This window comes from Salmo trutta, chromosome 24 (assembly GCF_901001165.1).
Source record: "Salmo trutta chromosome 24, fSalTru1.1, whole genome shotgun sequence".
In the NCBI taxonomy this organism is placed as follows: Eukaryota; Metazoa; Chordata; class Actinopteri; order Salmoniformes; family Salmonidae; genus Salmo; species Salmo trutta.
The window spans coordinates 41,133,369-41,160,019 of record NC_042980.1 but is presented as its reverse complement, the minus strand read 5'-3'; the positions used below and the strand labels follow the sequence as shown (position 1 = coordinate 41,160,019).

Genomic DNA, 26,651 nt, shown 5'->3' with positions numbered 1-26,651 from the left:
CGTAAGGACGATCGTCAGCGTGGTAAGTGCTCATGATATATTTATTTTAACTCAGAACACTAAAACAAAACAATAAACAACGGAAAATGACCGTCACGTTCTGCAGGCTAACTGAGCTGTACAAAAACAAGATCCCACAACTGAAGGTGGAAAAAAAGGGCTGCCTAAGTATGATTCCTAATTAGAGACAACGATAGACAGCTGCCTCCGATTAGGAACCACACTCGGCTCAACACAAAGAAATAGAAAACAGAATGTAACACATAGAATGGCATAGAATGCCCACCCCACATCACACCCTGACCTAACCAAACCCCCAAAAATAAAATAAACGTCAATCTAAGGTCAGGGCGTGACATTAGTTGAGCTATAGCAAAAGCTACCATTTAAGAACCATTGTAAAAAAATAAAATCCCAACAGCCCACCCTAATACGTGCACTGCTAAAAATGGTCCCTTTGAAGACATTTGAATAAGATTGCTGTTTAAAAGGTGCAATCTGTTACATTATAGGACATACATTAAATCAATAATTATATTATGACAATGGAAATAACAGATTTAAATCTAGACTATCAAGGCGTTGGTGCAACACTTTCAACATACTACCTGTCACTTCTTTTGGTTATTTTTGCTGGTCTCAAAACTAGATTTTAACAATGGATTTCCAAGAGTGGTTTTGAGTGATAACAGTTGCTCTAGACCCTTAAGAAAGTGATCAAGTACTCTGGATATGCCTGACAGTCGTGGAAGACTACGAACTCTGTTGGATTAGATGGGTCGTTTGTCGTACTATCGTAGCGCCGAATCACTGAACCGTCTTTAAATGGAGGTTCTATCATCCCTGGTTCTCCCTTTGTGAAGTGTCCAGTCAGAACACGACACAAGTACATCAACTTCCTCCCTTCACCATCCGGCTTGGAGAATTCATCATCAGCAGAGTAGCTGGCATTGACTGCAAAGTAGGTGCCATTTCCATACAGTGCATCTGCAGAAAGATTATGACACAGTTATGACACTATTAACATAGAAGAGAGAAACACAAGTTAAATATAAGGATTATTGAAAAGTTAGATAAAGTTCTACTTGGGGCAAGACTTTTCTGGTTTGGAGTTTATCCATTGGCATATCTTACCATTTTTTCCAGCGTAGCTCCGATTGAACCCATGGTCATTGATGTGAGCTATGGTTGTGTGACTGGTTGCATGGAAAAGACGTCTCTCATTGAGAATGCCATCATTCCTGTCATTGATGTCTTGTTTCTTGATCTGGAAGCTTTTCCACAAGTTTGGGTTCTGGACCCTTTCAATCTAAGGGAAGGAGACAAAACTAATATTACATTCATTGGCAAGACATTCAATAACCTCCAATACCTTGATTTACATACAGCTGCACAGTTACAGTTATAAGTACTTAGGAGGTCACTTTTGGAAAATAGGTACTTTTTCAATTTCATTGTCTGGACAAGTATTCCGAAACAGGCCTTGGACTTCATTATACTCTGGGCTTCCTGGCAGGATACGGTGGAGGCGGACAGAAGTGGTGGCTGGCTTGGTATCCCAATGCTGAGGGAAGTTATCCTGTTGAGCTGGAGATAACAATAGAAGATCAGTCATAGGGCCAATAAAGACTTCATTACAGGAGGCTTTTAAATATGACTTTACGTCATGCCCATTTCCACTTTCCATGTAAAGCTCTGAGTACAGATTGAAGTAATATGTATGATCATAGTACCTGGTAAGTCTAAGGTGGTTATCCACTGCTGAAGTTCCGGGTAGACTTCATTCACATCAAGTTCTTTGAGAGTATCAAGGAACTGGAGACATATTTTTTCCTTTTTGCCAATGATCTTATCAAGCAGTTTGATGACTTTTTTCTCCGGCTCTGTGACACTCATAAGGCTTTGATACTCCCTGTCTTTTATAATGCCTTTACAATGCAGATGTTGAAGAATGTAAAATGGATCTACTCGAAGCCAGTCAATGAGTTTCATCTTATTTGTTATTATAATATCCATTCCAGAGACCTAAAATAACAATAAAAAAGGATATGTTTCAGCTGTGAAATAATATTTATAGTCTGATAGTAATTGACCTTCTGTTACTTTGAGTACCTGTCCCCGCCAAAGCTCTGGGCCATGTACAACACACAGGTTTAAGTCCAAATTACAAGGTGATTACCTTGTAAGCAGTTTACGGACAATGTAAGAAAACAATCCATGCTTTGGTTTTGTGTACCTAGCCAAATTCTCTTTTTAGCATTTATGTCCCAAAAACAAAGCAGGTCAATATCTCCAATATTATGTCCAAATTATCATCAAGTGTCTGAAATGTTTTGTCTACTGTTGCTCAAGCAATGTTACTAGTATGTCGTAGTATTACAATGGTACTTTAAAATGATTTGGACATGAAGAGCATCAACTACTCATATTGAGGATATTGACTTTCATTAGTTTTGGCTCACAAATGATACAAAGAGACTGTGACCATGTACACAAAACCAAAGCATGGATTGTTGTCTCTAAACTACTTACAGATTAAGGAAAGCCATGGTGTAATATAGTGATTTGGGTGAACTAGCCCTTTGACTTCCTTTTAGTTACAGATGCTGAAGAGGAAAATAACTTACTACTAGGACGCAGAAGAGGAAAATAGCTTACTATGAAGACACAGAAGAGGGAAAATAGCTTACAACTAGGACGCAGAAGAAGGAAAATAACTTACTGCTAGGACGCAGAAGAGGAAAATAGCTTACCACGAGGACACAGAAGAAGGAAAATAACTTACTTCACGATTAGCCATGTCTCAGTACAGGATGTGGAATAAACTGCAAACTTTGATGGTGTTGATTCTAACAGTCGACACAGCTTTCAAACGTGGCAGGCAGAAACTTTCAGAGGTTGACAAGTGATTAACTTTCACTTTAGTAATGATGTTCTTCCTGGCTCAGGAAGGGGGGGAGTATATATTTTTAATTTTGTAGTATTCTATCAGCAAAAGGACATGTTTAAGTTTCAGAAAAACATATTGGTCTAGTTCAGACACTTTCTTTTTTGGGGTGCATTTTCCAACCTGTTAGGTGCATAAAGGTTAAATAAAAAAATGATACTCACAACAGACTGCTAAAATGGCCACCTTGAGAAAACTGTACTACCTTGAATTTGTTGGTGGAGTATGCTAGATTTCCACATACTAGTAGAACTCTACATCTTCATTGCAGAAGTTGAGGTAATTACTGTAGTAACTATGTATTTTTACTTTGATGTGTGTAAACGTCCAACTCTTTAAAGTGTATATGTCTATGGATATTAATTACATGTATTTAACCCTCTTCTTCTTGGAAGTTAAAATGGTAAACCGGGTTAAGCAACAACCTCTCATACAAATGCAGAGAATGTCCAGAAACAAGATCAACATAATCAAAACAGCTTACTTATTGTTGTAACAGTCGTCGTAGTAAGTGGACCAAAGTGCAGCGGGTTGAGTGCTCATTATATATTTATTTTGAACACTTAAAGAAGAAAGGGTCTAAATCATCAGATGTTTTTGGGGAGTCAAGTTTAAGGAGCTCTTTTAGTATCTCGTACTCAGTGACTGCCTGCAGGGAGAAACTTTGTTGCGGGGCAGGTGAAAAGAGGGAGGAGCATCGGGGCAAGTCACATTAGAAGGGGTGGGAGATGAGGAAATGTTGAACGGGCAAGGAGGCATGGCTGAGTCAAAAAGGAATCCTGACTTAATGAAGTAGTGACTAAAGAGCTCAGCCATGTGCTTCTTGTCAGTAACAACCACATCATCAACATTATGGGACATGGGCAGCTGTGAGGAGGAGGGTTTATTCTCCAGGTCTTTAATCGTTTTCCAGAACTTGTTGGGGTTAGACCCAGAGAGAGAGAGAACTGCTCCTTAAAGTAACTAACTTTGGCTTCCGGATAGCCAGTGCACTTATTTCTCATTTGCCTGAATGAAATCCAGTCAACCTAAATATGCGTGTGCAGAGCCTTTCGCCAAATGCAGTTCTTGAGGTGGATTAACTCTGCATGATCAGAATCGAACCAGGGCTGAACCTGTTTTTCAAATTTTCTTTATGGTGGCGTGTTTGTTAAAATGATAAACTTGGATTAGCTAACACAACGTCCCATTGGAACACAGGAGTGATGGTTGCTGACAATGGGCTGTAGATATTCTATAAAAAATCTGCCATTTACAGCTACAGTAGTCATTTACAACATTAACTTTTTAGTGACAGGGGGCAGTATTCAGAAATTCAGATGAACGTGCCCAAATTAAACTGCCTGCTACTCGGGCCCAGAAGCTATGATATGCATATTATTAGTAGATTTGGATAGAAAACACACTGAAGTTTCTAACACTGTTCGAATGATGTCTGTGAATATAACAGAACTCATATGACAGGCAAAAACATGAGAAAAATCCAACCAGGAAGTGTGGAAATCTGAGGTTTGTAGTTTTTTAAGTGATTCCCTATCCAGTATACAGTGACTTAGGGTTCATTTTGCACTTCCTAAGGCTTCCACTAGATGTCAACAGTCTTTAGAACGTTGTTTCATGCTTCTACTGTGAATGGGGAGAGAATAAGAGCCCCTGGAAGTAGATGACTGAGAAAATGACATGAGCTCAGTGGCGCGCACTCCCGTGAGAGTTAGCTGTGTTCCTTTTCTTTTTTGAAGACAAAGGAATCGTCCGGTTGGAATATTATGGAAGATTTATGATAAAAACATCCTAAAGATTGATCCTATACATTGTTTGACATGTTTCTACGAACTGTAATATAACTTTTTTGACTTTTCGTCTGAACTTAACTGCGCGAGCACAGGGCATTTGGAGTACTCTACCGAAAGCGATCAAAAAGGAGGTATTTGGACATATATATGGACTTTATCGAAACAAATTAACATTTATTGGGGAACTGGGATGCCTGGGAGTACATTCCGATGAAGATCATCAAAGGTAAGTGAATATTTATTATGTTATTTCTGAGTTTTGTTGACTCCACAAAATGGCGGGTTTGGTTTCGTCTCTGAGCGCTGTACTCAGAGTATTGCAAAGTGTGCTTTCGCTGTAAAGTTTTTTTGAAATCTGACACAGCGGTTGCATTAAGGAGAAGTGTATCTATAATTCTTTGAATAACAGTTTAATATTTTATCAACGTTTATGATGAGTATTTCTGTAAATTGATGTGCTCATTCACCGGAAGTTTTGGGAGGCAAAACATTTCTGAACATTACACGCCAATGTAAAATGGGGTTTTTGGATATAAATATGAACTTTATCGAGCAAAACATACATGTATTGTGTAACATGAAGTCCTATGAGTGCCATCTGATGAAGATCATCAAAGGTTAGTGATTCATTTTAGCTTTATTTCTGTTTTTTGTGACGCCTCTCCTTGCTTGGAAAATGGCTGTGTGGTTTTTCTTGCCTCGGCGCTGTCCTAACATGATCTAAAGCTATGCTTTCGCCATAAAGCCTTTATATGGGACGCTAGCGTCCCATATTTCCCAGAGAGGTTAACCATGTCCACACTGTATTTCTGATCAATGTGATGTTATTTTAATGGACAAAAATGTGCTTTTCTTTCTAAAACAAGGACATTTCTAAGTGACCCCAAACTTTTGAATGGTTTATATATTTTTTGAATGTTTTGTTCACATAATACAATATAAAGCTGCAACATCGAGAGCATCCTGACTGGTTGCATCACTGCCTGGTACGGTAATTGCTCGGCCTTTGACCGCAAGGCACTACAGAGGGTAGTGCGTACGGCCCAGTACATCACTGGGGCTAAGCTGCCTGCCATCCAGGACCTCTACACCAGGCGGTGTCGGAGGAAGGCCCTAAAAATTGTCAAAGACCCCAGCCACCCCAGTCATAGATTGTTCTCTCTACTACCGCATGGCAAGCGGAACCGGAGTGCCAAGTCTAGGACAAAAAGGCTTCTCAACAGTTTTTAACCCCCAAACCATAAGACTCCTGAACAGGTAATCAAATGGCTACCCGGACTATTCGCATTGTGTGCCCCCCAACCCCTTTTTTTACGCTGCTGCTACTCTCTGTTTATCATATATGCATAGTCCCTTTAACTATACATTCCTGTACATACTACCTCAATTGGGCCGACCATCCAGTGCTCCCGCACATTGGCTAACCGGGCTATCTGCATTGTGTCCCACCCACCACCCGCCAACCCCTCTTTTATGCTACTGGTACTCTCTGTTCATCATATATGCATAGTCACTTTAACCATATCTACATACTACCTCAATCAGCCTGACTAACCGGTGTCTGTATGTAGCCTCGCTACTTTATAGCCTCGCTTCTGTATATAGCCTGTCTTTTTACTCTTGTTTTATTTATTTACTTACCTATTGTTCACCTAATACCTTTTTTGCACTGTTGGTTAGAGCCTGTAAGTAAGCATTTCACTGTTGTATTCAGCGCACGTGACAAATAAACTTTGATGTGCTTTGATTTGAAAGTCTGCGTTAAGGTTTCTGTAAGATAATAAAAAAAGGAATGTAGACATTTATAAGTGCATTTCTATAGCTTCCAAAATATTTGTTACAATGGAGGAGGAGTGTCAAGATGGCTGCAAGGTAGCTTCCATACAGCACCCCCCCTGTCAGTCATCTAAGGTTTATAATACACAGGTGGCGTGGCGAGAATCTGTCTCAGCACCACGCGCTCTCACCACTGGTGTCCCCCAGGGCTCTGTTCTAGGCCCTCTCCTATTCTCGCTATACACCAAGTCACTTGGCTCTGTCATATCCTCACATGGTCTCTCCTATCATTGCTATGCAGACGACACACAATTAATCTTCTCCTTTCCCCCTTCTGATAACCAGGCGGCAAATCGCATCTCTGCATGTCTGGCAGACATATCAGTGTGGATGACGGATCACCACCTCAAGCTGAACCTCGGCAAGACAGAGCTGCTTTTCCTCCCGGGGAAGGACTGCCCGTTCCATGATCTCGCCATCACGGTTGACAACTCCCTTGTGTCCTCCTCCCAGAGTGTTAAGAACCTTGGCGTGATCCTGGACAACACCCTGTCGTTCTCCACTAACATCAAGGCGGTGACCCGATCCTGTAGGTTCATGCTCTACAACATTCGCAGAGTACGACCCTGCCTCACACAGGAAGCGACGCAGGTCCTAATCCAGGCACTTGTCATCTCCCGTCTGGATTACTGCAACTCGCTGTTGGCTGGGCTCCCTGCCTGTGCCATTAAACCCCTACAACTCATCCAGAACGCCGCAGCCCGTCTGGTGTTCAACCTTCCCAAGTTCTCTCACATCACCCCGCTCCTCCGCTCTCTCCACTGGCTTCCAGTTGAAGCTCGCATCCGCTACAAGACCATGGTGCTTGCCTACGGAGCTGTGAGGGGAATGGCACCTCCATACCTTCAGGCTCTGATCAGGCCCTACACCCAAACAAGGGCACTGCGTTCATCCACCTCTGGCCTGCTGGCCCCCCTACCTCTGAGGAAGCACGGTTCCCGCTCAGCCCAGTCCAAACTGTTCGCTGCTCTGGCACCCCAATGGTGGAACAAGCTCCCTCACGACGCCAGGACAGCAGAGTCAATCACCACCTTCCGGAGACACCTGAAACCCCACCTCTTTAAGGAATACCTGGGATAGGATAAAGTAATCCTTCTAACCCCCCCCCCTTAAAAGATTTAGATGCACTATTGTAAAGTGGTTGTTCCACTGGATATCATAAGGTGAATGCACCAATTTGTGAGTCGCTCTGGATAAGAGCGTCTGCTAAATGACTTAAATGTAAAATGTAAATGTACACACCATTGGTCTCCACACTGTCACTGTGTGTAGTTGTTAAAATGAGGCACTAGATGGAGCCCTCATATTATAACTCAACAGCTGTGCTAGTGTAATGAAAAGGCTCCACGGAGAGTAGGTGCCACACACACACACACACACACACACACACACACACACACACACACACACACACACACACACACACACACCTACACACACACACACACACATTTACTTGGCATCCTGGTGGTTTTCCAGAGCAGCGAGGTGAGAAGGTTGCCATCCCTGCTAGCCACTATGGTCAGAAGGTAGCCATCCCTGCTAGCCACTATGGTGAGAAGGTAGCCATCTCTGCTAGCCACTATGGTCAGAAGGTAGCCATCTCTGCTAGCCACTATGGTCAGAAGGTAGCCGTCCCTGCTAGCCACTATGGTGAGGGGTAGCCCCAGATGGTTGGGAACACTAAGCATCACTACACCGCCATCAGTGGTGAGAGCAGAGTTGGTCCTGGTGAAGTTCACATACACCTCTGCAGCTACTAGGCTCAGAACGTGGGGCCCACCGCTGAGAGATTTAGGAGCTTGGACAGAATGGGGGTTTCCATTCCATGGAGGTCTTCATTCCAATAGACATGACAGATATGGTTAGATAGGTGGGATCCCATTTTATAAGGACAGAAGATAAGGAGATTGAGGAGCCAGCTACAGTTGGTAAGGTCAGTCACATGACATGGTATGTAGAAAATATTTTCAGATTTGAAAAAAGAAAATTAAATCGGTTCTGTGGGAATTAGCCTACATTTGCAAGAATGCGTGTGTGTGTGTGTGTGCGTGCTTGCGCGTGTGCATGCGTGCATGTGTGTGTGTACGTGCTTGCGTGTGTGTGTGTGTTTGTGATCTGTTTGTGTTGTCTTGCCAACTACTATGGTCATTGTCATGGCAAACATTGCAATGGCAAACAGACCTGGGACCAGGCTTGCTTACAGTAAGACCTTGTAGGGAGGTGCCATGTTGTCACATGTGAAGTGTTCCAAAAATATGATCACATGGGATCTTATATTGACACATCATATCAAAATGTGTAGAATAGCAGGATATTAGCTCTAAAACAGCAACATTTTATCTCTGCCCCATGACAAAAAAAAAATCCTTGCTTCCCACTGAACACACCCTGATTTAGTTTTTAACATACGGGTCTACTGTAAATCTGTGTATAGGTCTGACTACACAGTATTGTATGCAGGACTACAATACAGGAACAGATAGTAATTAATTAGTAAAAACAAGAACGTGTTTCCGCAGAACATGTACTGCCTATGGGTTGTCCTCTCTACATTGCTTTCGTACATTACAATGAGTTCAAACAATATCACCAACAAACAATACCACCAACAAACAATATCTGAAGGTAATGCAGTTCATCCATCCTGTAGCTCAGTTGGTAGAGCATGGTGTTTGCAACGCCAGGGTTGTGGGTTCGATTCCCACGGGGGGCCAGCACCGAAAAAAATATATAATATGTATGAAATGTATGCATTCACTACTGTAAGTCGCTCTGGATAAGAGTGTCTGCTAAAATGTAAAATGTAAATGTTTTTATAGAAAAATAAATATCATGACATATTGTGTACGCACTTGTTTTCATAGAAAAATAAATATCATGACATATTGTGTACACATTCATTTTTATAGAAGAAGGAATGTCATGACACGTTGTGTATGCACTCGTTTTTATTGAAGAAGGAAGATAGCCTTGTTTTTAAGGCACCTAACAATGTACAACAAATCTGAACCATTTATTTAATCTGAATACAAAAATACACATCTTAGCGACTTCCATATTGTAATAAATAGTTAACCATGCATTGTAACCATAAAAAAAGCACAAAAAACAGTCACTTGGTGGCAGTAGAGGCTGGTGGGAGGATCTATAGGAGGACGGGCACATTGTAATGGCTGGAATGGAATTAAACACATCAAACATATGTAAACCACGTTTTATTATGTTCCTTTTATTCCATTCCAGACACTACAATGACCCTGTCTTCCTATAGCTCCTCCGACCAGACTCCACTGTTTGGTTGTCATAAAAATGACCAACTACTTTACCAAAAGCATCCAGATAGTAACACAAGTGATAAACTGTAACATTATATTCCAAAGAAGAAAACACAGTTACATCATCATGTTGTTTAACCTTAGGCAATAAATATGCACGTTTTGTTTACATAAACTCAGCAAAAAAAGAAATATCCCTTTTTAAGGACCCTGTCGTTCAAAGATAATTCGTAAAAATCCAAATAACTTCACAGATCTTCATTGTAAAGGGTTTAAACACTGTTTCCCATGCTTGTTCAATGAACCATAAACAATGAATGAACATGCAGCTGTGGAATGGTTGTTAAGACACTAACAGCTTACAGACGGTAGGCAATTAAGGTCACAGTTATGTAAACTTAGGACACTAAAGAGGCCTTTCTACTGACTCTGAAAAACACCAAAAGAAAGATGCCCAGGGTCCCTGCTCATCTGCGTGAATGTGCCTTAGGCATGCTGCATGGAGGCAAGAGTAGTACAGATGTGGCCAGGTCAATAAATTGCAATGTCCGTACTGTGAGACGCCCAAGACAGCGCTACAGGGAGACAGGACGGACAGCTGATCGTCCTTGCAGTGGCAGACCACGTGTAAAAACACCTGCACAGGATCGGTACATCCAAACATCAAACCTGCGGGACAGGTACAGGATGGCAACAACAACTGCCCGAGTTACACCAGAAACGCACAATCCCTCCATCAGTGCTCAGACTGTCCGCAATAGGCTGAGAGAGGCTGGACTGAGGGCTTGTAGGCCTGTTGTAAGGCAGGTCCTCACCAGACATCACCAGAAACAACGTCACCTATGGGCACAAACCCACCATCGCTGGACCAGACAGGACTGGCAAAGAGTGCTCTTCACTGACAAGTCGCTGTTTTGTCTCACCAGAAGTGATGGTCGGATTTGAGTTTATCATCGAAGGAATGAGCATTACACCGAACCCTGTACTCTGGAGCGGGATCGATTTGGAGGTGGAGGGTCCGTCAAGGTCCGGGGCGGTGTGTCACAGCAGCATCGGACTGAGCTTGTTGTCATTGCAGGCAATCTCAATGCTGCGCGTTACAGGGAAGACATCCTCCTCCCTCATGTGGTACCCTTCCTGCAGGCTCATCATGACATGAACCTCCAGCATGACAATGCCACCAGCCATACTGCTCATTCTGTGCGTAATTTCCTGCAAGACAGGAATGTCAGTGTTCTGCCATGGCCAGCGAAGAGCTCGGATCTCAATCCCATTGAGCACGTCTGGGACCTGTTTGATCGGAGGGTGAGAGCTAGGGCCATTCTCCCCAGAAATGTCCGGGAACTTGCAGGTGCCTTGTTGGAGGCAAATCTGGTGCAGTCCATGAGGAGGAGATGCACTGCAGTACTTAATGCAGCTGGTGGCCACACCAGATACTGACTGTTACTTTTGACCCCCCCCCCTTTGTTCAGGGACACATTATTCAATTTCTGTTAGTCACATGTCTGTGGAACTTGTTCAGTTTATGTCTCAGTTGTGGAATTTTGTTATGTTCATACAAACATTTACATATGTTAAGTTTGCTGAAAATAAACGCAGTTGACAGTGAGAGGACGTTTCTTTTTTTGCTGAGTTTATATATTTTTATCCTTAGCAAGTAAAACTGTGCCACTGTAAACAATGTAAACAAATGAATCTCACTTCTCTTCCACCATGTTATTAACCATGTTAAAGACTATCGGGTTACCCCATCTTAAAATTCCTCACATAGGGTTTGGTTGGTTTATGAAAACCAGGCAGTTCGCAGCATTATATATACATACCATTGGAAAACGTGGCGATGGATGACGTTGCCCATGGATGCTGATCTAAGATCAGTTTCGCGTTTTCCCCTCCTAATGGTTATGGTTAGGAGTGGGGGAGGTAAGCTGAGCTAAGATCTGTGCCCATGGGAAACTTCTACCTAAATTGGAGAACTCAAGCTCTCTCTCTCTGGGGTCCAACACACTCATACAGAGGCAGACAGACACCCTTCAGACAGACACACAGAGACAGACAGCACACTCATACAGAACCAGGCAGACACCCTTCAGACAGACAGACAGACAGACAGACACACAGAGACAGACAGACACCCTTCAGACAGACACACAGAGATAGACAACACACACATACAGCCTGGGAACTGAAGCCATGAGTGTGACCTGCTGTGAGGAACCTCAGCTCAGATTAAATCACACAGAGCTTGAAACACAGACACACAGTACATAGCCACAGGAAGTGGTTTGGGGGTGGGGGTGCTGCGGCGATGCTGAAAAACAATGTTGGGCCGTGTTACAGACGGCTAGATCTGTCCACTAATACGAGTACTAAGGGCCTAGTGCACTACTTTTGTGAAAAAAAATATACATATATATATATTTTTTTATATTTACTTTGGATTTTTCACATGGTGCTGCAGCACCCTCAGCACTCCTACTTCCTGCAGCTGTGCAGACATAAATTACCTAGATTGCACTTGAATTCAGACTACTGAAAATGTGGTTTTAATATAAATACAGAACTATGTATTCCAAGGTTAAACCACTGAGAACAACAGCTAGAACTTAAAATTCATCTGTCTATGTCTGTGAAACCAGCCCATACCTAAGCCACTTAAGCATTGTTTCCATTGGCAAATTATGTCAACCCAGGTTGGGCTGGCCAAGAAATATGAAATTATGTCATGTTGCTAGGTAGCCAATATGTGACTGCAGCTGGCTTCGCTAATGTGTAGATTTTAAAGAATTTAATTCACCCTCACCATGTTGTAACTAACGTTACCCCATACTCCTGCCAGTGCCAGCTAGACTCAGAGCCATGTATTTAGCTTGCTGAGATTAGCTGGCTAGCTAACAGGCTTAATTCCTACTTTGCTTGCCATGGAATTGGCTATTAGCTAGCTAAGCAAGCAAACCAGATGATAGGTTTGATATTATGTATCTAGCTAATTGTCAATATGACCTAGCCAGCTTAAATTCCTGCAAGCTCACATTAGCTAGCTAGCTTGTTCAACTCTGATTTGCTAGCTAACGTTAGGTAGCTAGCATTCGAGGGCTGACTGTTCTCATAAAAGTTTATTGTGTAGTGCAACATTGAATGAAGGATCCAGCTATGGTGGTAATTTGTGTCATGTCTGACTACTGCAATACTGCTTGTCCATGTGCTAGCTAACAGTAACAAGCCCAGACTAGCTAGCTAACGTTGATAAGCTTGGTGTTTGCATAGTAATGGCGTCACCAGCCCGAATTCTAACCAGTTGTGAAACTTGGCTGCTCAGGTCCGGGTTTCCCTCGACCCAGCTCGAATTTAAGAATTCCATTTGAGCCAGCTCGAATTTGGACTTAACTGGGCCCTAATGTTAAGTTCCAGTGGAAACGGGGATCTAAAGACAACAAGACACATAAATGATGATGAAGAACTGTAGCTTGGATACTTAGAATTTAAAAAAATATTGAATGTTCAGAATGTTTCATTCATATCTTTGGTTAGGAACCTAGCTAGCTTGGGGCTATGTTTTGTTTCTTCATAACAATCATACTGGCAATAAAACCCATTTATTTTATCTAGACTATTTACCAAGGTATGATTTAGATGCTCCTGGCATAATTCTAAATTCGAACTTCTTTCCCCAAAAGAGGTTAATGTTTTAGGGGATTAAAAGGCCTCGTGTTTTGGGTTTCATGTTTTTTTTTTTTTATTATACTTGATTGTGAGCATAAGCAACAATTATATTCTTCTTGATAATGTGAATTCTCTTGATAGGCCACCAAAAGAGAGGTGGGTGGTAATGCTTTATTTTACAGTCCTTTATATACTTAAAAATTATGGAGTAAAAGATACATGCTACTTTCTGGTGCTTACTCCAAATAAGTGAACACAATTGGTAACTAACTAGTATGGATTAATTTCTTTCTTAATCCCAAATAAGCCAAAATGTAATTATCATGCAAACATGGTATAACTTCCTATATCCATTTGTTAATAGATATTATGGTTCAGGAGGCCTATGAAATTAAGCAAGCCACAATTCTGATATGACCAGTTTTGCTGAGGTAAAAAATTATAAAAAAGAAGGCTTGATGATATAGGATCATTGATAATATAACTTGGCTGATCAATGATAAACATACAGTTGATGCTAAGTATTTAGCTGATGTAAATGAACATACAAGGGTTCTTAGATACATAAAGCACAGAACAACAGTCAGGTCTGCCCGTTCAACAGTCTCACATAGTCAGTAACACGGTCTATTATTTGCTGCAACCTGCTTTGAGAATCATCCTGGAAGCACAGAGGAACAAGACTAAAAACCAGTGAGCTGTTGGAAGAATTTTGAATGAAAAGGAAATTAGTAAGAAACGCTATTTCGTTTAAAAGTCGGTCAGTTAACCCTTTGGGTTTTCCCCACAGCGAAACATCACGTCAGAAAGACTACCAAAACCAATATAATATTGCACCTCCGTTAGAATACAACAGCATTAAACAAAAACAGGACGGATTATCCTATTTAACAAAATCAATAATCCACAATTGGTGTTCATGGCGCAAATCAATAGACATGGTCATCAAAACGTGTTAGCTGTTGACACTGTATGTCATGTCAGTAATCTACAAAGGCATTTGACTACAAAAGCTACTAACAGTGTATGCATACACTGCTTTAGATTGTATATATTCAGTGCATATATTGTATATGCATACTTAGCATCGCATATATAGGTATACCCTGTAATGCCACCAACCTAACAAAAGTGTCCTATTACCATTACATGTCACACTGAGCAACTAAATCTGCACTTTCTCCTGTTGCAGATGAGCTGCTCAATCTTATACTTAAATCAACATTTAACTCCTATTCCCACTACCATAGTGTTACTCTGTGAAATATTGAGTGTTTAAATGCTAGAGATTGCGATGAATTGTATCTAGTGAAATGAGGATGTATCTTTGCAACATGGAAAAGTCCCTGTCAAGCATTCCATAGAAATATGAAATTGTTGGATTACAACTAGGGTTACAAAATTCCGGGAAATGTAAATAAATTACGTGGTTTTCCCGAAATCCCGGTTGGAGGATTTCCAGAAGATAAGAAGCAGGAAATGCGGATCCTCCAACCAAGATTTCTGGGAAACCAGGGAATTTATTGAAAGTTCCCAGAATTCTAGAATCCAATTTATAACACTCTATATGTAACTGATATTCATCCCAAACATGATGATGTTATTTTCACTACTTTCAAAGTTAACATTTATGTCTGGAAGTGTAGTGGACATTGACTTTGGTACTGATTTTCATATCAACAGAAAACAAAGTATAACTCCTAATAGTTAATCTCATAACTTGTCTTAAATTTTGATGTTCTCTTACCAATGAAGCACATTTTTACAATAAAATGAATAAAATATCGCACATGACACAGGTCCTTGACACATAATAATCATGCAAAAACAAAAACATAAATAAAAATAATTAACAAAAAAGGTTGATTCATACCAAAATAATGCTTTCAGTAGTAACAAATGGCATAATAATACTAAAGTCATTATTTACACAAAAGAACCAAGACACTAATCTTGCAATTCAAAATTGATATCCCAAATCAAGCTAGCATAGCATGCAACATATCACTGTTTTCAGAGACCTCCCTTCACTAGCTTTAAGTTGTGACATTGCATCTCCTTCTCCCAGGGCACGTCTGTAATCACACCATATTCCCTACATAGTGCACCACTTAAAAGTAGTGCCCTACATAGGGAAGAGGGTGCTATTTGGGACGTCGCCTATCTCCTCTGGTGTAAACAGCAAAAGCAGGATATTGCAGACTGTAGCGTTGCGTCTGTAGCCTTCTACTGCCAGGCTAAGAGTCAGTAAACCAATCACAAAGCTGCACGGTATTATAGTGACAGTGCTGAACTGTACACACTCACAGCACACTGTTAGGGCACACTCATGGAAGTCACCTTGTTGCTACTTGGATTGGGCCTTCTCTAAGAGGCCAGATGACCAAACCAACTATTATAATGAGGATCAGTTGCATACCCGATTGTGCCATGAATGAAAATATGATTAGAGAAATTTGCATTTTTTTGTGAAAAACCATGGCTTCCTTCTTTGAACTGTCAACAACTGTAATTGCCGTCTTCTATTTTGGCACCAAACACAGCCTCACTAAAACATTCCCGTTCGACAATTTCTCACCAACAGCTTTCTTAAATTCATCAAAGGATCAAATCCATCCATCCACCCCAAGATGCCAGGCGTTCAGCTCTCCCTGCCAAACTCTTCCTCTGTGGTGGAAGGGCACTTCCACTCTGGCACCAACTACTTCTGGGTTAGAGGTCAACCATGGCGGTCTTGGCCAGGTCCTTAGTTCCCTGGAGAATTCTCTTCATATGACCCACTTTCGATATCCCCAGATCCTGTGGAGAGCAGATGACATCTTAAGAACTTTGATTCTCCTAATAGTTTATTTATCTAATGGAAATAATTTTATTTTATAGCTTCCTTTTTAAATCACTATGCTATATCTGTTTTATGGTTTTTACATTGTATTGTCTTTTTTTTGGTACTATTTTGTTTTACGTCTTGCTCACCCTGTAATGCAAAACTTATTTTGCTCTCTTACGCCCTGTTTAAGCGGGGAGGGGGGTCATACCAAGGATCATCAGGTATTTCATTTATGATTTTAAGACACGTTGAAGAATCCCAAAAATATTTATGTATTGGGGTCTTACTGCTAATAACTCATACAAATGCTTGGAACAACAGATAGTCCCCAAAAAATACCAAAAGGAAATTTGTTCTGAAGTGTCTCTCCCATATCTGAGATATATAAGAAAGATCAGGAAACATTTGTTATGTACATTTTTTTTTACATGTATTTAACCCCATACAGTGCCTTGCAAAAGTATTCATCCTCCTTCACGTTTTTCCTATTTTGTTGCATTACTGTAATATAAATAGATATTTAGTTGGATTTTGTGTAATGGACATACAGAAAATAGTCCAAATGAAAAAAATTACTTGATTTAAAAAAATTCAAAAAAATTCAAAGCGGAAAATTGGTGTGTGCATATGTATTCACCCCGTTTGCTATGAAGCCCTTAAATAAGATCCGGTGCAACCAATTACCCTCAGAAGTCACATAATTAGTTAAATAAAGTACACCTGTGTGAAATCTAAGTGTCACATGATCTGTCACATGCTCTCAGTACAAATACACCTGTTCTGAAAGGCCCCAGAGTCTGCAACATCACTAAGCAAGGGGCACCACCAAGCAAACGGCACCATGAACACCAAGGAGCTATCCAAACAGCTCTGGGACAGAGTTGTGGAAAAGTACAGATCAGGGTTGGGTTATAAAAAAATATCAGAAACTTTGAACATCCCAAGGAGCACAATTAAATCCATTTTAAAAATGAAAAGAATATGACACCACAACAAACCTGCCAAGAGAGTGCCGCCCACTAAAAAAACTTGCCAAGAGAGGGCCGCCCACCAAAACTCACGGACCAGGCAAGGAGGGCATTGTCAGAGAGGCAAAAAAGAGACCAAAGATATCTATTTGTTTTTTATTTTACCTTAATTTAACTAGGCAAGTCAGTTAAGAAAAAAATATTCTTTTCAATGACGGCCTAGGAACACTGAGTTAACTGCCGTGTTCAGGAGTACAACGACAGATTTTTACCTTGTCAGCTCTGGGATTCGATCTTGCAACCTTTCGGTTACTAGTCCAACGCTCTAACCACTAAATCAAATACATTTTTATTGGTCACGTACACATAGTTAGCAGATGTTAATGCGAGTGTAGCGAAATGCTTGGGTAGCGAAATGCCACCAGGCTATCTGCCGCCCCAGATAACCCTGAAGGAGCTGCAAAGCTCCACAGCGGAGATTGGAGTATCTGTCCATAGGACCACTTTAAGAGGTACACTCTATGGAGCTGAGCTTTACGGAAGAGTGGCAAGAAAAAAGCCATTGCTCAAAGAAAAAAAATAAGCAAACATGTTTAGTGTTTGCCAAAAAGCATGTGGGAGACTGCCCAAATATATGGAAGGTACTCTGGTCAGATGAGACTAAAATTGAGCTTTTTGGCCATCAAGGGAAATGCTATGTCTGGCGCAAACCCAACACCTCTCATCACCCCGAGAATACCATCCCCACAGTGAAACGTGGTGGTGGCAGCATCATGTTGTGGGGATGTTTTTCATCAGCAGAGACTGGGACACTGGTCAGAATTGAAGGAATGATGGATGGCGCTAAATACAAGGATATTCTTGAGGGAAACCTATTTCAGTCTACCAGCGATTTGAGACTGGGACAAAGGTTCACCTTCCAGCAGGACAATGACCCTAAGCATACTGCTAAATTAACACTTGAGTGGTTTAACCTCTACGGGCTAGGGGGCAGCATTGAGAATTTTGGAAAAAATATGTGCCCATTTTTAACTGCCTCCTACACCAACTCAGAAGCTAGAATATGCATATTATTGTTCAGGTTTGGATAGAAAACACCCTAAAGTTTCTAAAACTGTTTGAATGGTGTCTGTGAGTATAACAGAACTCCTATGGAAGGCAAAAACCTGAGAAGGTTTCATGCAGGAAGTACCCTGTCTGACAAGGTGTTGTTGTTCTTGCTTCTGTTTATTGAAGAGTCAGGATCTTAGCTGTAACGTGACAATTCCTAGGGCTCCAATAGGCTCTCAGAACCCGGGAAAAACCTAAACGATGACGAGGCAGCCTCAGGCTGAAACACATTATCTCCTTTTCCAAGTGTCCCATCAGTGGACAATAGAATTAGGCGATTCGCCCCCGTGGAGTATTTTTCTTCGGCTGTTTAGCTAATTGCAGATTCCCGGTCGGAATATTATCGCTTTTCTACGAGATAAATTGCATAAAAATTGATTTTAAACAGCAGTTGACATGCTTCGAAGTACGGTAATGGAATATTTAGACATTTTTTATCACGTTCTGCGCCATGTGCGCGACCGTGATTTAGCATTCTGATAGTGTCTAGAACGCACGAACAAAACGTTGTTGATGGAACATAACGATGGATTATTTGGGACCAAACCTACATTTGTTATTGAAGTAGAAGTCCTGGGAGTGCATTCTGACAAAGAACAGGAAAGGTAAGACCATTTTTCTTATAGGAAATATGATTTTGATGAAGGCTAAACTTGCCGGGTGTCTAAATAGCTAGCCCGTGATGGCTGGGCTATGTACTTAGAATATTGCAAAATGTGCTTCATCCGAAAAGCTATTTTAAAATCGGACATATCGAGTGCATAGAGGAGTAATGTATCTATAATTCTTAAAATAATTGTTATGCTTTTTGTGAACGTTTATCGTGAGTAATTTAGCAAATTGTTAGTAAATTCCCCGGAAGTTTGCGGGGGGTATGCTTTTTCTGAAAGTCACATACTAATGTAAAAAGCTGGTTTTTGATATAAATATGAACTTGATTGAACAGACATGCATGTATTGTATAACATAATGTCCTAGGTGTGTCATCTGATGAAGATCATAAAAGGTTAGTGCTGCATTTAGCTGTGGTTTAGGTTTTTGTGACAATATATGCATGCTTGAAAAAGAGGTGTCTGATTATTTCTGGCTGGGTACTCTGCTGACATAATCTAATGTTTTGCTTTCGTTGTAAAGCCTTTTTGAAATCGGACAGTGTGGTTAGATTAACGAGAGTCTTGTCTTTAAATAGCTGTAAAATAGTCATATGTTTGAGAAATTGAAGTAATAGCATTTCAAACGTTTTAAAAATCGCGCCACAGGATTACACTAGCTGTTACGTAGGTGGGACGAATTCGTCCCGCCGGTCCCATAGAGGTTAATCTGTTGGGGATAGGGGGCAGTATTTGCACGGCCGGATAAAAAACGTACCCGATTTAATCTGGTTACTACTCCTGCCCAGTAACTAGAATATGCATATAATTGTTTGTTTTTGATAGAAAACACCCTAAAGTTTCTAAAACTGTTTGAATGGTGTCTGTGAGTATAACAGAACTCATTTGGCAGGCCAAAACCTGAGAAGATTCCAAACAGGAAGCGCTCTCTCTGACCATTTCATGGCCTTCTTGATCATCTCTAACCAAAACAGGGGATCTCTGGCATGACGTGACATTTTTTAACGCTCCCATAGGCTCTCAGAAGGCGCCAGAAAGCTGAATGGTGGCTTTGCAGGCCATGGCTGAAAAACATTAGCGCATTTTGTAAGTGGTCGATCTGAGGACAATGAGACTGGAGGCGCGTGCCCGAGCTGACACCATGTTTACTTTCTCTCTCTTTGAACGAAAACAACCACTCCCGGTCAGAATATTATCGCTTGTTTACGAGAAAAATGGCATAAAAATTGATTTTAAACAGCGGTTGACATGCTTCGAAGTACGGTAATGGAATATTTAGAATTTGTTTGTCACGAAACGCGTCGGGCGCGTCACCCTTATTTACCCTTCGGATAGTGTCTTGAACGCACGAACAAAACGCCGCTATTTGGATATAACTATGGATTATTTGGGACCAAACCAACATTTGTTATTGAAGTAGAAGTCCTGGGTGTCAAAATAGCTAGCCTGTGATGGCTGGGCTATCTACTCAGAATATTGCAAAATGTGCTTTCACCGAAAAGCTATTTTAAAATCGGACATAGCGAGTGCATAAAGGAGTTCTGTATCTATAATTCTTAAAATAATTGTTGTTTTTTGTGAACGTTTATCGTGAGTAATTTAGTAAATTCACCAGAGGTGTTCGGTGGGAATGCTAGTCACATGCTAGTCACATGCTAATGTAAAAAGCTGGTTTTTGATATAAATATGAACTTGATTGAACAAAACATGCATGTATTGTATAACATAATGTCCTAGGATTGTCATCTGATGAAGATTATCAAAGGTTAGTGCTGCATTTAGCTGTGGTTTGGGTTTATGTGACATTATATGCTAGCTTGAAAAATGGGTGTCTGATTATTTCTGGCTGGGTACTCTGCTGACATAATCTAATGTTTTGCTTTCGTTGTAAAGCCTTTTTGAAATCGGACAGTGTGGTTAGATTAACGAGAGTCTTGTCTTTAAAATGGTGTAAAATAGTCATATGTTTGAGAAATTGAAGTTATAGCATTTATGAGGTATTTGTATTTCGCGCCACGCGATTCCACTGGCTGTTGACTAGGTGGGATGCTTGCCCAGGGAGGTTAAGCAACTAGTATTTTTGATTTAGGTTGTCATATTGGCAGGTTTGCTAGCAACAAACTATTTAGTTAGCTTCTAGCCTAGTGTTTGATATGCATTGCGATCTCCTCGTAATGAACAGTGTCGGGTGTCCTGATGAGAAGGCAAACTTTTCTAGCTATGCCAGACAAAATCGAGCATTATCAACTCATTATTATGGATGTGTTCTAATGAATGTCAATAGAAAACAGCTACTTTGATGTTATTCTGGCTGCAGAGGTCATGGCGGTTTTAGCAGTAGCTAGCTGACTAGCTAACAAGCAAGAGATCTGTAAGGGGTGCGTAACTGGTGGCAGGGAAGTCAGGCACAGGAGAGTAGAACTAGGTAATAGCCGGAGCAGTTTAATTGAAAAAAACAACGGCATAAAGAATAACAAACATGGGTACAAAACCCGTCGCACACCAGTAAACATGTGTACAAGCACTTACAACAAACAATTCCACACAAAGACATGGGGGGGAACAGAGGGTTAAATATACAACACTTAATGAGGGAAATGAGAACCAGGTGTGTAGGAAAACAAGACAAAACAAATGGAAAATGAAAAGTGGATTAACGATGGCTAGAAGACCGGTGACGCCGACCGCCGAATGCCGCCCGAACAAGGAGAGGAACCGACTTCGGTGGAAGTCGTGACAAGATCGTTGTAAATATCAACAAAAATGTTTTATTTCTACTGGTAAATGTGTACTTATAGTATTGTTTTCTTTGGCAACTGTGGTATAAGCAGGATAAACAGTTTAAACAAACGCAACGGAATAAACTTTGATGTTATGACTGTGTAGTATTAGCTAGTTTGGCTAGCTAGCTAGCAGCAAGCAAGGGATAAGAACGTTGCGACTGAGCATGGCAACGGAACATAAAGAATGAACGACTGGCTCACGTCCATAAATATTTAACTAATCGAACGATTTAAATATCAACAAAAAAAAGTCTTTATACCAGTAAATGTGTGCTTTCATATTGTTTTCTTTGGCAACTGTGGTATAAGCGGGACAAAAGCAACCGTTCTGTTCATTACCTTGGAAAAATTAACTCTGCAATGGTGCGTCGTCCATTATTTCCAAGGTAATGTACAGAACGTCTGCATTTACCCTTACTTAATACTTCTATGCTGCAAAAATAATGTACAGACTAAAAAAAAACATTATAAGCTCCTCTTACATGCATATGACAAGTCTTATAATTCATTATAAATGCATCATAACGCATTATAACTGCATCACAATGCATTGCAACTGTAACTGTTACATAAAGTGTTACCATGTTTCTAAAAAGGATCAATTATAATTATGTAATAGCGTTTAGGATATTTTTTTAACTTCCAATTATGTTTTTTCGACAGATAATGGTGGTTTTGTCATAGAAATGGAGGGGACAGATTTGGAATGAGGGGACACAGACAGAGAAACACTGGCACCGTCCAAGGTATGTTAGGCCTGTCGCTCGTAAGGATGAGTGCAAAACGATTACTGTTTAATGTCAAAAAAGTCATCCCCTCGCTTTGCCGTCGTTCACTTCACCTTCTATAGATCCATTAGGATCATTGGTACATGAAACTCTGATAAACAATGTGAAATAGAACAGTCTAAATGACTCCATCATCTGTAAGGAGGTTATGGGGGTAATGAGGTGTGGGATATCCCTGGGAGTGCATCATTAGTCGGAATCCGTTGCAAAACCGTTTACTTCAAACGGAAAACATTTTGCAACGAAAACGAGAGTTTCTATTGGACAAATTCATCTATGTCCTTCCCTGTCTGTTTAATTTTTGATTACTTTTTTAGATTACTGTTGTGTATTGTTAGATATTACTGCACTGTGGGAACTAGGAACACAAGCATTTCGCTATACCCACAATAGCATCTGCTAAATATGTGTATGCGACCAATAAAACGTGATTTTCTTTGACTTAGCGTAAACATTAAACGGTTTCAGTAGCAAAATGTTGTGTCACAGACAAGATGTTATGCAATCGGAATCTGACTAATTAATACACCTCTTGTTTCTCCCTGAGGTATTTTCTCAGTGTGGAGTCAACATTGAACATCTTTCTCCTATAACTCCAAGAAAATGCCACCCATGTTCAGCAGCACTCCAAAGGGCATGTCCACTCACACCCCTGGGGTCAGTATTACTGGGAGTTGTTGTGCTTTGTCCGTGAACAGCGTCTCTATATCGCTCTGACCTAAAACAGCTTCTTGTCTCGGTCTGTGGAACCAACCTAACCCCAGCTCCAATCCTCCCTCAGCCAACCTTCCTGGGCAGTCCCATTCCCCTAGCCCCTCCTCCCCTACCCCAGCCCTCCCTCAACCCTACCCCATTTCCCCAGGACTGTCCCGTTCCCAGTTCACACATAGTACCAGTGAAGACTGAGGGGTTAGTGAGTTACAGCCAGTCTCCTGCGGTAGGTAAGCAACACTCTCACACACAGAGGAAGCCAAGCAGAGCAGTGCAGCACAGAGTAGCAAACAGGAAGACAGCTAACGGCCAACAGAACCAGAGAGAAAGAGATGGAGAGAACCAGAGAGAAAGAGATGGAGAGAACCAGAGAGAAAGAGAGTTGATCTGGTGATAGATGAAGTAACAGTGTGTATGTGCACGTGTATGTGTGTATGTTTTAGTGTGTGTGTTACGTTTGTGTGCGTGCGTGTGTGTGTATACCTTCAGGTCCCTCCTCTCCAGGTGCAGCAGTTCAGAGCCTCTGATGTCATGGCGTGTGAAGGTATCTCTGTACTCTCCCAGACTGAGCTGCTCCAGCCAGACTCCTACCTCCTCTGTACCCCATCTCTCCACTACACACATAGGCAGTACAGAGAGCAAGAAGGTGCTCGCTCAGTGTCTGAGACCCTCTCTCCCACACACACACACACACACACACACACACACATCCACACATGTATACACAAACACAATCAGAGAGAGGAAGTCCCAATAGAGGGAAGGGAAGACAGGACGAGGAGGAGAGGTAGAGGAAGAAAGGAAGGGAGAGAGGGAAGAGAGGCGGCAGCGGCTGGCGGAAAAGAGGAGGGGTTAGCATAGATGTTGGAGGTTGGTTGGTCGGAAACGGCTGTGGCCAATGGCCTTCCAGAGAGGCTGAGGGCATGCAGGTTATCCACCAATCAGAACACAGATGTACAGGAAGTAGGAGGGAGAAGGATGGCAGAAGCCTGTGCAACCTGATAGAACGCCCCACCCAATCCCTGCACTTCCTCACTGTGGGCAGGATTAACACTCCCAACCAATCAGACGGGGTCCTGAAGCAGAAGACCGGCCAACCCCTGGCGTTCTATTTGTATGCATTATATGAGCTCTTATTTCACCCTAAAACAATGACCAAAAGTCATTTCTGAGACGACCTGCATTCTGTATTCTAATCTAGCTTGAAGAGTGCAGCTACAGCATACAATAAAAATGGCTGGTTTTCATGTTCAATTGGTAGTAATATTCATAAACATACAGTCAAAAAATAGCTTTTTCATGTTCAATTTGTAGTAATATTCATAAACATACAGTCAAAAAATAGCTTTTTCATGTTCAATTGGTAGTAATATTCATAAACAAATGTTTATGTTGTATCAGTCATCATGAAGGACAAATGTGTTGTAAAACAGGAATTTTCTTTCTCTGGGTCCTGCATCCAGCCCCCTGTCTTTGGCCTTGGTTTGTGACTGCTGTACATGTGTAAACAGGTGGATGAGACCATGAACAGAAGGAAGAGGGGTGCTCTTGGATGGATGGGTCAGACTGAGGACCAGGGCAGACGGAAATCACAGAGACAATCCCTGACACCACACTGGGTGGTTATAAGGCATTACAACCACAAAATTCAGGCCACATAGATACCTTAAAGATCTTAGCTATAACTTAAAAGTATACAACTCTGTATGTGTGTGTGTGGTGTGTACACTCTTAGAAAAAAGGGTTCCAAAAGGGTTCCTCGGCTGTCCCAATAGGGTAACCCTCTTGATTCCAGATATAATTATTTTGGGTTCCATGTAGAACTCTCTGTGGAAAGGGTTCTACCTGAAATCCAAAAGGGTTCTACCTGGAACCAAAAAGGGCTATTTAAAAAGTGATCCTATGGGGACAGCCGAATAACCCTTCAGGTTCTAGATAGCACCTTTTACTGTATATCTTTAGCCTGTGGAGAGAGACAAAAAAGATGAAGACTTACCTGACTGAGGGTTGGTCTTCTTGGTAGCTTTCTCTTTCTTGAACTTTGGCACGATTCTGAACATGCTGCTACGACTGTTGCGCTTGCCATACTCTAACGAGGGGTCCTGAGAGGGACACAGGTGTAGGATTAGAAGTGTGTGTAATCTCACCTCATCTTCAATAGGTTGCAGTATATGGTATAACCAGGGAATATATACTAGTGTGTAATATCTAAACGCATCTTCAATAGGTTGCAGTATATGGTATAACCAGGGAATATATACTAGTGCGTAATATCTAAATGCATCTTCAATAGGATGCGGTGTTTACATTTTATTTATTTAACCTTTATTTAACTAGGCAAGTCAGTTAAGAACAAATTCTTATTTAGAATGACGGCCTACCCCGTCCAAACCCTAACCCGGACGACGCTGGGTCAATTGTGCGCCGCCCTATGAGACTTCCAATCACGGCCGGTTGTGATACAGCCTGGAACCAAACCAGGGTCTGTAGAAACGCCTCCAGCACTGAGATGCAGTGCCTTAGACCGCTGCGCCACTCAAGAGCCCTAAATATGGTTTAAACAGGGAATATCTACTAGTATGTGTAATCTCACCTCATCTTCATTAGGCTGCAGTATATGGTATAACCAGGGAATATCTACTAGTTTGCCTAGCTCCATTTCCACACTCTGCAGAGCACTGGATAAAGACTCTTCATCTGAGGGTTCCAGTTGCTGTGGATGGACACACACACACACACACACACACACACACACACACACACACACACACACACACACACACACACACACACACACACACACACCCAAGCGCACAGACACACACACACACACACACACACACACACACACACACACACACACACACACACACACACACACACACGCGCGCACCCACGCGTACAGACACATTGACACACACACACACACACACACACACGCATACACAGGAGTTGGTATGAAGGAGATAAACACATATTCTCTACAGAGAATGTGAGTAAGATGAGGTTGCCCTGAGACGCTGATCTAAGGTCAGTCTTGATTTTCCCTCCTAATGGTTATTGTTAGGATACGGAAAGGCTAAGCTGATCATAGACGTTGCTTAGCATCATAGAATGTAACTCACCAGTGATACTCGTCCCACCAGAAGGGATTCAGTCTCATTGTGTAAAGCCTTCACATTACTGGCTACTTCTATAGCAGTGTTCCTGGCCATACTCTGGGTACAAGGCAATACAAACAAACCCAATATTAGACAGCTGGAATCACAGACAGTCTTCACATCACACACAATCCTCACATCACACACACTCATACCACTCCTCATATCTCTCCTC

At 41.5% G+C, this 26,651-nt stretch overlaps 2 protein-coding genes across 9 annotated transcripts in view; both read right to left on the bottom strand.

Annotated features, from left to right (window-relative positions):
• Window positions 1–618: 618 nt before the first annotated feature.
• On the bottom strand, window positions 619–3,592 carry LOC115161318 (protein mono-ADP-ribosyltransferase PARP15). Of its 3 annotated transcripts, none has more exons than XM_029712209.1 (6): window positions 3,112–3,592; window positions 2,786–2,939; window positions 1,734–2,025; window positions 1,442–1,587; window positions 1,135–1,309; window positions 619–987 (listed from the first exon to the last, which is right to left on the bottom strand). In XM_029712209.1, exons 2-6 carry the CDS (start codon window positions 2,798–2,800, stop codon window positions 698–700), a joined length of 918 nt encoding a protein of 305 aa, XP_029568069.1. In that variant the 5' UTR covers window positions 2,801–2,939; window positions 3,112–3,592; the 3' UTR covers window positions 619–697. The 3 variants fall into 3 exon arrangements, with proteins under 3 accessions (XP_029568069.1, XP_029568070.1, XP_029568068.1); XM_029712210.1 differs by having other exon boundaries at window positions 3,432–3,592; XM_029712208.1 differs by having other exon boundaries at window positions 2,786–3,592.
• An 8,785-nt stretch (window positions 3,593–12,377) lies between these two features.
• LOC115161316 (diacylglycerol kinase eta-like) overlaps window positions 12,378–26,651 on the bottom strand; it is a 121,202-nt gene continuing 106,928 nt past the window's right edge. For 5 of the 6 annotated variants that reach the window (XM_029712204.1, XM_029712205.1, XM_029712201.1 and 2 more), the window contains 5 exons: window positions 26,441–26,533; window positions 25,909–26,028; window positions 25,312–25,417; window positions 23,799–23,929; window positions 12,378–16,316 (listed from right to left, as the gene is read on the bottom strand). In XM_029712204.1, coding sequence (XP_029568064.1) covers window positions 16,230–16,316; window positions 23,799–23,929; window positions 25,312–25,417; window positions 25,909–26,028; window positions 26,441–26,533 — 537 coding nt within the window. In that variant the 3' untranslated portion in view covers window positions 12,378–16,229. The remainder of the gene's footprint in view (window positions 16,317–23,798; window positions 23,930–25,311; window positions 25,418–25,908; window positions 26,029–26,440; window positions 26,534–26,651) is intronic. The other variant, XM_029712207.1, reaches the window with a different exon arrangement.

What these genes read in the sequence shown, in the direction of transcription:
- LOC115161318 (XM_029712208.1), bottom strand. An exon ending in AACCACCTTAGACTTACCAG is followed by an intron (nt 1,588 to 1,733) that starts GTACTATGATCA and finishes TGTTATCTCCAG; the next exon opens with CTCAACAGGATAACTTCCCT. An exon ending in GAGCTACGCTGGAAAAAATG is followed by an intron (nt 988 to 1,134) that starts GTAAGATATGCC and finishes ATCTTTCTGCAG; the next exon opens with ATGCACTGTATGGAAATGGC.